Consider the following 10,010-nt stretch of genomic DNA (forward strand, 5'->3'; position numbering starts at 1 on the left):
AGGGTTCGGGACGCAGTGGAAGATCCCACTCGAGCCCGACACTCTCGGCGGCCCGGGAAAGCATAGCCATCATTTCCGGGTCCGTATCCGGCACCGCTGGCCGCCCAGAGGGCGGCAACGCTGATGGATCTTCATCCCCAGAAAAGTTTGGCTCACCTTCCGATGCTGCAATCGACATCCGATCGTCGGGGGGAGCCTTGGAAGAAACAGGTGGTACCCCCCGGGAGGGTCCAGCCTGCTCTTTCGAGAGCTCCACTGGTTTTGAAGTGCTGGCGGGATGGGGAGTCTCCCTGGAGGGGAATTTCTTACCGTGACCGTAAGACCAGTCCGCCCACTGACAGAAAAAGAGCGCCCCCGGCTGCCACCAGAGGGAACCCCAGATTTAGGCAGTGGCACGAGCACTCCGCCCCCTTGCAGGTAACGGAGTCTGGTCCGCAACTCCGAGATGGTCATACCCCCGCAATGGGAGCATGAGTCATCCACGAAAGCCACCTCAGCGTGCTTCATGCCCAGACATGAAAGGCAGCGATCGTGACCATCACCCGGCACCAGGTAACGACCGCACCCAGAAACCCAGATGGTAAGACATCTTTAAAAAGACGCGTCTTTAAAAAGACGTTCCACGCGTGAAGCTCTTTTAGATGGAAATTGCTCTTTTAGTGTACTGAAGCACACAGGGGAGATGGCCGTCTGCAACACACACAGGGGGGGTAGTGCAGCCTGATGTGTGCAACCCACTCGACACGGGAAAACCACCGCCGCTGAAGCGCCGTACCACTAGCACGAAAGCCCACGAAGAGCGTGCTTGACTGTAGCTTTTTCTCTAAGCAGAAGGTCAGGAGCAGAGCGATAGAACTGCTCGGCTCAGAAGCGAAAAGCTGAATATGCGCTGCATACTTATACTCATGCTGTGATCAGCGGTAGCTGGATGCAATAATCGCATGTCAGTGTGCATTGGCTCATTTAGTTTACACTCGAGGTAGATTGGCCTCTCTAAACGAGATCCCAATTCGTCGGTCATCCAACGTGACGTCGAGAGTGACCGACTGAAAGGGAGCTATGAATATTACTGTATTAGCGTCCACACCAACACATGCACATTCTGTTTATTTGCCGTCTGTCTCTTTAAATGCTCGAGCTCGTTAAAGTCGAGTGAATTCTGATTGGCTGTCAATGTTTTTATTGTTCAGCAGCTGGAAAAAAACACTTTCTCTTTGAAAGGGAATCTAACGATATCATTCCTTTTTCGGAATTAGAACGACTTTTAAAAGACAATAGTTTTATCGATGTAGTTCTTGGTGCGAAGTGCTATAATGAAATTGCATGCATCATATTTAGGCTTTAAACTCTGCAAAATGATTTTGATTGAGATGTTGTGGAGCTTAAGTTAATTTGAACCCAGAGCACTGCTTTTTTGTATAATTTGTGTAATATTTTTGATGTATACGTTAGGGGGCGCTGCTGCATCTGAGTTCCCCTTCTGGTTGATTATTGGTTAATTGCACACCTGTGGACAATAAATACAGTAATTGTTGTATAGTTTTAAAAAGGGAGTGGGGAAGGATAGCGTTAGTAAAATCATTAAATTTGCATTTATAGTGTTGCTGACATACCTTCAATTAAAATATGGGCAATTACATATGTAAATTCATATGCCTGTATGTAAGTATTTTCCTAATTCATAAATGAGATCTGTTTAGTTGGTTAATAATAAAAAGTTGTGAACCCAGTTTCAGCATATTGTTTTTTAAGAGGACAAGGGATTTTTCAGGAACTTGTCAAATTCTTATTTATATATTTTTATGCAAGACAACATGAGTGAAACTATTTCATATGTGGGGTTTCTTTTTCATCATTAAAAGTCAAGGGAATTGTTTGTCACCATATTTTAATAAAGATCCACATACATGCATAAAAGTTGTGGATGCGTGCACAAGCTGCAGTGAAGCGTTAAGGCTCGTGAAGCACATATAAAAGAAGGAAACCCTGCTCTACTTCACACGTCTGATCTTCATGCTGATGGACTTCAGAGAATTCCAGCACTTCTTCCAGTAGTACCAGGTGGCTCCAGTATTTGTCACTCTATTATCTTTCTCCCACAGATAGTTACCAGTGGGGTTTGTGTAATCACATTTTTTGTACCAAAATCCTCCTTGATAGTATTTCAAAGCGCAGTTGTCTCCTGAAAGATCTTGGTCTTTGTCAAAGGTGGAGAACTTCATTCCATTGTGTGGACTCAAGGAGTCACCTGCAGAAAGGAGAAACTTTCATTATAGAGGCACTTTCACCTGGACATCTAAAATATATATATTTTTTTTAAATAAATAAAATAGGTTTCATTAGGTTTTAAACATTATGGTTTAAAAATACTTTTAAAACTATCGTTTTATTTGATTAAATTCTTCATTATAAACATCTGTGGTTTGTTTCACCTGCTCCTCCGTCTACAAAGCCGCTCACATGCAGTTTGTACTGTAAGGATAAAAGAAACTAGAATACTTTGATCTCCTGAGAGGCAAACAATGCACTGGCATCTTCAGGACACCCCACAGAGGGGTGGTGCGGGAAACGCCTCTCTCACATATGCATCTGTGCCTTTTCATCTCCTCCCTCCACTGGATTCACTCAAACTGGTCAAGAATATAATGTTCTAAATGAATGCAAATAAGATTTACAGTCATGTTTGGTTTCATTTGAATAGTTTCAGGGCAAGTGGTACAATGGTCTTAATCTTACTAAAAGATAATACAGATCCTAAGAATCCCATGCAAATTACCTTTTGTTCCCATTTGAGGTGTAGACCACCCAGGTCTGGGACCTGGCTTAATGCAAATTCCAATTGTTTGTACAGGTCTCCATTTGGAGGATGTCTTTTCTTAGTTTTGTATTTAAAGGATTGCAGCAAAAGAGTCAGGGCGATTCTGTAGTACAGAGTATCTCCTCATACTCTGTACTATGTATTTTTCTAATACATCTAATACATTTAATCTCAGGTATGCATTTTACTCGTAGATTCGTCTTTGAGAGTTTGATGTCTTGTACTGATTTGATATCGTTGAATTGGCTGTGGAGATAATTGGCACAATACATATTTACCTGACTGATAATAAATTGTTACATTTGATTTATTCTGACTCACTCTGAAGTTATTTTCTCAAGTAGATTAAGTGAAGGCGTATGTTTCCGCAAATCTGCGACCAGGGTTAAGTGCACATTAGATCTCAGGAGATGAAGCATGAGGCGCATCAGGTGAGATTCTAAATTTCTGACTAACCGCTTGACCTTAGTTTAAGTTGGACTCAGTTACGGTAACCATGTATATAATTTCAGAATTAATTAAGTTGTACGAAGCTAGATTAGCTGTCGGGGTCTAGACAAAGGTGGTCTAGAAGAACCGCTGATTAATGTCGGAATATTACATGGGTAGCTGTAGGGGGCTAAACAGATTAGCCACAAACCTCTGAATAAGGATCAAACTGGCGAGTTTGTGATCGTGGAGCCCACGCATAGCGGCCGCCGTGAGGCATCCTAAGCGACATAGATTCCTAGTGAACGAGAAAAAATACAAAGTAAAGAGTTAATTAGAATAATCGAATGTAAGAATAATCAGAGACCGACAAACAACCAATGTGCCTTTCAACCTAAATTAGAATTCAGATACTAAAATGGAGTCAGATTGAGTTAAACCTAAATTGAATAACTCTGCGCGCTGAAAAGACCGAACACGCAAGAGACCTTCATCCGCCACTGGATACCTTCCTTGGGCCAGGTGCGCAGACCTTACAGTACCCATCAGCCTCACCGTCCACAGAGAAAGACTTGTATACAGCGTAAGCCTTCTTCCCTTCAAAGTCCTCCAAAAAGTTTATACTTATATCTGTGCGTCAGCTGATGCATGAACTCTACGCCTGTTAAAAACATTAAATGAAATCAGTTTAATAACCTTAATAACAAACATAATCTGCATTTATACTGCAGTCCTGATTAAATGTCTTTGATTGTTTACTTTTTATCTCCCAAATGTCACAAAAACACTCACCCAGCCAGTATTCGCCACCTTTATTTCCAAAACCCCACGTATAACTCTTCCACGGCCTAAAGAAATTCACCTCGCCGTTCATCTGCCTGAGAATCGCCTGAAACATTCAGAAATCATTCATCACTTTCACATAATCACGTCATTTGTGCACAGCCTTTGACAAGCTTTGTTCTGCAACAAATGTAGATTCTGTAGTGTGATTTCAATGACTGTTTTCTAAGAGCACAAATAAAAGACCTGAGCGACTATTTGAATAATAGTTTATTAGAAATCGTGGTGTCATTCACACTGGGGTGCATCTGATAATAAAATATCCTTCTGTGAGATAAAACAAAATCATTTTGCAAACATTTTGGGAATGTTACTTTTGAATGTTCCACGAACATTCTAAAACGAGTAACAATTAAAAAAAAAAAACATTAAATGAATGCTAAAATAATTCGGGAAAGAAATGTTCCATGAACAATGTTTTTGTGTTTACATGTATACACATTATTAAAGAGCAGAGAACGTTGAACAAACATTCTATTAATGTTACTGGAATAACGTTTGATCATAACTTTTTATGAACGTGTGTTCAAGAACGTTCCCTGTTAGCTCTTAAACACCAGAACAACTGTTTTCAAATATTCAGGTGAATTTTGAGTAAATGATATATGACTGATATTGACAGAATGATCAGCACTCTTAGGGAAATGTGATAATGTTTTGTAGCCTAATTATCAGTTAAATCCGACTCATTTTCAAATTGTTTGTCATAAATAAACATCTCAGAAAAATGTTCTGGGGTTTCAAATCGTAAAATTACTTTTTGTTATGAAACGGGGAATCATTTTCATACATGTCTTCTGCAGACGACAAACGGCTGTTAATCAGGCATTTTGGGGAAACACAACAAAATAAATATAGATCAATATTCCTATGAAATATGAGATATTCTTATGCCAAGTTATTACTCCCATCATTACACTTCTTCTTCATTATGGTTTGCCACAAGAACACATTAATATGCTAATTAGATGCAATCTATAGATACATTGTATAGAATGGGAATACCACTTTATGGACATTTTGCGCATATATTCTAAAACAATATTATATCAAATCATTCTCTTTTATCTTAACATAGTTGAGAATCATCTGTGTGCAAAGTTTGGCTCAAATATCCTGAAATCTAAAAAACTGATTGGTGAAAGAAAAAATAAACATTGATTTTGCCTATGCATGCCTATTGTTTATTTTTTAATAACTTAGTCCTGGCATCCTCTACTTTTCTCCATTTGTTTCTTATCAAGCATGACAAACAAAATAGTTGAGCAAAGGGCATAAATGCAATATACTGTAATCTAAAGGTTGTGCATGATAATCAGGAGCCAATACCAAGTTGCACGTCCATAAACTGTACCATATTGCACACACACACACACACACTCACTCACTCTCTCTCTCTCTCTGTGTGTGTGTGTGTGTGTGTGTGTGTGTGTGTGTGTGTATGAACAGCATGGCCAACATCGCGGTCCAGCGGATCAAACGGGAGTTTAAAGAGGTCCTGAAAAGCGAAGAGGTGCGTTTAACACCGACACACGCGCGTGCGTTTCACATGACAGCTGTCAATCAATCATGCTTCATGACTCACGCATGTGCATTTAATGCATTCAAATGACGGACAGATCAGCTGTGAAGCACACACACACGCGGCTGAGATGCGGCTCGTGCATTGGGATAATGCAGCTTAATGTGTGCTTGGTTTGTCAGATGGGTGGTTTGGGGGAATATTATGGGATGTGTGTCCCGTCCAGGCCGAACCGCGTTGCTAAACGAGTCCAAACCCGCCGAACAGAATCACAGCTCTGAGCTTCAAACGTGCTTATTTAATCGATTTCAGAGTGCTGATTGTGCTGATACAGTGCTGTGTATTGCTGTGTGCTTGTGTTTGTAATAAAGGCCTGTGTGTGTGTGTGAGTGTGATTAGCCGCGTGCTAATGTTAACTGAAGGCCAGTGCTTCATAAACACACACATGCACTCTTAAAACATCACATTTGGCATTTAAATAATATTTTCAGACTCTCGACGGTTAATATTTGGGGTAATCTATGTAGGTTGACGGGTTTCTTAACTTGTATTGTAGTTTTATCGAGGTTGTGGTCTGATAGCATCGTGTAGCATGATATAATTATGAATTATTATTATGAATTATGATTGTACGAACATGCATTTTCATTAAAATCACCTGATTAATGTTTGTACTGTGAAGAATGCGTGTGATAATGCACTACTGTGTGTGTGTTTGTTGAGTGTTGTGTGAAACTTTTAACATTAAAACTTCAGCACAGATTAACTGCATTTAGCATAATCTCAGATCCTTCATTAAATACTCATTAAACTCACATTATTGGTGTACAATTGGGTATAACATACTGTAGTAAGCTGTCAGTGTGACTTTGCTGTCACCCACAAATAAGTTTAGTATTACCATGGTACCAAAACCATCACATAATATTGTTTTTAAAAAAGTACTATGTGGTATAATGTAAATAGATAAGAGGTCTGTTAAAGATCTCTTCATCTGGAAAGCATCTGCTGTGCGCAAACATCTGTTTTACATTCAATCTAAATCATAAACATCTTAAAGACATCTTCTAAACGTCTATTTGACATCTGATAGGAAACGTCCTGTAGACGTCTGCAAGACGTATTTTTTAGAGTGTTTGCTCATCTGCAATACGTCTACAGGACGTTTCCTATCAGATGTCAAATAGACTTTAGAAGATGTCTTTAAGATGTTTATGATTTAGGATGAATGTAAAACTGGCATCTTTAAGACGTCTATCAGATGTTTGTACACCGCAGATGCTTTCCAGATGAAGAGATCTTTAAATGACCTCTTGCAGATGTACCTGTGCTATCTGGGTACAGTTGGTAGTTTTAGCTTTGGGGTTTTGGATTTATTGGGTTTGAATTGTGGGTTCAGGTGCAAAGTTTGTGGTTTTGCCTTTAATTTGGTCAGGTTTTTCCATTTTTCCAAACTTTAACTTTGAATTTTGGATTTCCCAACATTGACCAGATTGCACAGGTACATCTGCAAGATGTCTGTTAAAGATCTCTTCATCTGGAAAGCATCTGCGGTGTACAAACATCTGACAGACGTCTTTAAGATGTCAGTTTTACATTCAATCTAAATCATAAACATCTTAAAGACATCTTCTAAACGTCTATTTGACATCTGATAGGAAACGTCCTGTAGATGTATTGCAGATGAGCAAACACTAAAAAATACGTCTTGCAGATGTAATGCAGACGTCAAATAGACATCTCCGCATGCAATCAGGGACATGCATTCTAAATCATAAACATCTTAAAGACATCTTATAAATGTCTGTTTGACATCTGATAGGAAACGTCCAGTAGCTGTATTACAGATCTAAAAATACGTCTTGCAGACGTCAAATAGACGTCTCCGTGATGTGCGTGTGCTATCAGGGTGGAAACACATACATCTCAGAGACGTCTATTTGACGTCTGCATTTACACCTGGAAGACGTATTTTTTTACAGTGTTTGCTCATCTGCAATACGTCTATAAGACGTTTTCTATCAGATGTCTATTAGATGTCTTTAAGATGTTTATGATTTAGAATGTATGTAAAATTTACATCTTACAGACGTCTGCCAGATGTTTGTGCACAGCAGATGCTTTCCAGATGAAGCGATCTTTAACAGACATCTTGCAGACATATGTGTGCTATCTGGGCAGACTTTCTAGGCATTTTCTGCTCTCAGTTTGGCTGAATTCTGTGGAATGGGTTTACATTTGGAAACTGTGTCTCTTGTTGAGTAATTGTCTTGACATTTTATTTTCACAGACGAGTAAAAACCAAATCAAGGTGGATTTAGTGGATGAGAATTTCACAGAACTGAAGGGAGAGATCGCCGGACCGCCAGACACGCCTTATGAAGGTGAGAGAAAAGATGTTGTTCTGAACTGTTTCTGAACACTATTAACGATATCTGCACTGCAGTGTTTAATACATGCTTTGCATCTGCAACACGTCCAAATGTTATGCCACACTTGCCAATAGTCAGAAATGAGAAAATGCACTGAAAAAATGCTTTTCTTTTTCTATTTTGCATGACTTTCTGTCCTTTCTTGTTTTGCAGGTGGCAGATATCAATTAGAAATAAAAATTCCAGAGACATATCCATTTAATCCGCCAAAGGTGAGTAACGAGACGATGATGAGGACGATCTGCTGCTCAAAATACTGGCTAATCTAGTTAAACTGGGTTTGCAGTTACAGACTCTTGCTTAGAAACATGTGAGGCCGTGTTTACATGCTTTGTGATATTAGAGTACTGTTGACTAGTGCTGTGTGTTTGTACAAACAAATGCATGCAGGAGCGAAGACAAAAAGGCTGAACAAGCTTTATTTCACAACATTTCAAAGAAAACACTTTATATATTATGCATAGTACACTTTAGGCCAGTGCTATTTTAGTATCATTCATATGTTAATATTTTGAATGATATTTTATTTTTATATTTTCTGTTTTCACTTTCATTTTAGTTAGTTTTAGAAATTGTGTCGTGTTTTTGTCATTTTTATTAGTTTTTTTTAAACATCTCTATATATTTGTATTAATTTGAGTTTATTTAGTTTTAGTTATTTTAGTACATCAAGTTAAACTAAACTAAAATGAGAAATATTGCCTTGTTTTTTTTGTTGTGTGTCAATTTTATTCTTTTTTTATTGTTTATATCTATATAGTTTTAAACAATATATCTATTAATTTTAGTTTTATTTATTTTAGTACATCAAGTTAGACTAAACTAAAATGAGAAATATTGCCTGTTTTTTTTGTTGTGTGTTTTTTGTCAATTTTATTAATTTATTTTTTTATTTTTTAAATATGTCTATATAGTTTAAAAAATATTTATTAATTTTAATTTTAGTTATTTTAGTACATCAAGTTAAACAAAACTAAAATGAGAAATATTGCCTTGTTTTTTGTTGTTGTTGTTGTGTGTCTTTGTCAATTTTTATTTATTTTTTATTTTTTTTAATATGTCTATAGTTTTTTTTTTGTTTGTTTTTTTGTTTTATTTAGTTTTATTTATTTTAGTACATGAAGTTAAACTAAATGAAAATGAGAAGTGTTACCTTGGCAACTGGCTGAAATAAAATAAATATTTTATTTCTGTTAATGTTTATTTTATTTTAAGTAACAAAAAAAAAATATATATATATATATATATATATATATGTTTTATGGTTATAGTTTTTATATATTAACTATAATAACTGCTTTAGGTGACATGAATGTGTTTGTGCAGGAATCACAATTTTTAAAAACCAAATACGGCAAAAACTCACTGTTGGTGAATCAATTTCGATGAATCAAGAATCATTTTGTACTCGCATTGTGACTCTCTGAATTGAAATCGTGAGATTCACCTCTGCTATTGACTAACGTGTCTTTTAACTTTCACTCACAGATTAATTCTGGCACTTGTCCGCTGATGTTTTCCAGGTTCGGTTTATAACGAAGATCTGGCATCCCAACATCAGCTCAGTAACAGGTGCCATTTGTTTGGACATCCTGAAGGACCAGTGGTAAGATCTCACTGAGCGCACAGTAGAGAAGTGAACTGCGCTGGAGCTGAAGCTGTGTGTGTTTCAGGGCGGCGGCGATGACCCTCCGAACAGTCTTACTGTCTCTACAGGCTCTTCTGGCCGCCGCTGAACCAGATGATCCACAGGACGCAGTCGTTGCCAATCAGGTAGATGTTTGGGGGAATGTGCGACAAAAAGTGGTGTAAAAATGGCGTTCCTGTGGTGTTCAGGGTCTGTAAAATGTCTTACATTTAGTTTGATTAAACTCAAGGGCATAAAAAGTCTTAAATATCTTAAATGGTATAACAAAAGTCACTTATTAAGTCTTTGAACTGAAATGTGTGTTGGCAGTGTGTGTAC

The 10,010-nt window shown here is 37.9% G+C and overlaps 1 protein-coding gene across 1 annotated transcript in view; it reads left to right on the forward strand.

Moving 5' to 3' along the window:
* Positions 1–5,496: 5,496 nt before the first annotated feature.
* The window catches only part of LOC107559588 (ubiquitin-conjugating enzyme E2 K-like), a 7,681-nt gene continuing 3,167 nt past the window's right edge, over positions 5,497–10,010 (forward strand). The window contains exons 1-5 of the mRNA XM_016243471.1: positions 5,497–5,603; positions 7,903–7,996; positions 8,198–8,256; positions 9,568–9,650; positions 9,718–9,817. Of these exons, the coding sequence (XP_016098957.1) occupies positions 5,532–5,603; positions 7,903–7,996; positions 8,198–8,256; positions 9,568–9,650; positions 9,718–9,817 (408 nt within the window). The 5' untranslated portion in view covers positions 5,497–5,531. The remainder of the gene's footprint in view (positions 5,604–7,902; positions 7,997–8,197; positions 8,257–9,567; positions 9,651–9,717; positions 9,818–10,010) is intronic.

This window comes from Sinocyclocheilus grahami, unplaced genomic scaffold (genome assembly GCF_001515645.1).
Source record: "Sinocyclocheilus grahami isolate Dianchi unplaced genomic scaffold, SAMN03320097.WGS_v1.1 scaffold692.1, whole genome shotgun sequence".
In the NCBI taxonomy this organism is placed as follows: domain Eukaryota; kingdom Metazoa; phylum Chordata; class Actinopteri; order Cypriniformes; family Cyprinidae; genus Sinocyclocheilus; species Sinocyclocheilus grahami.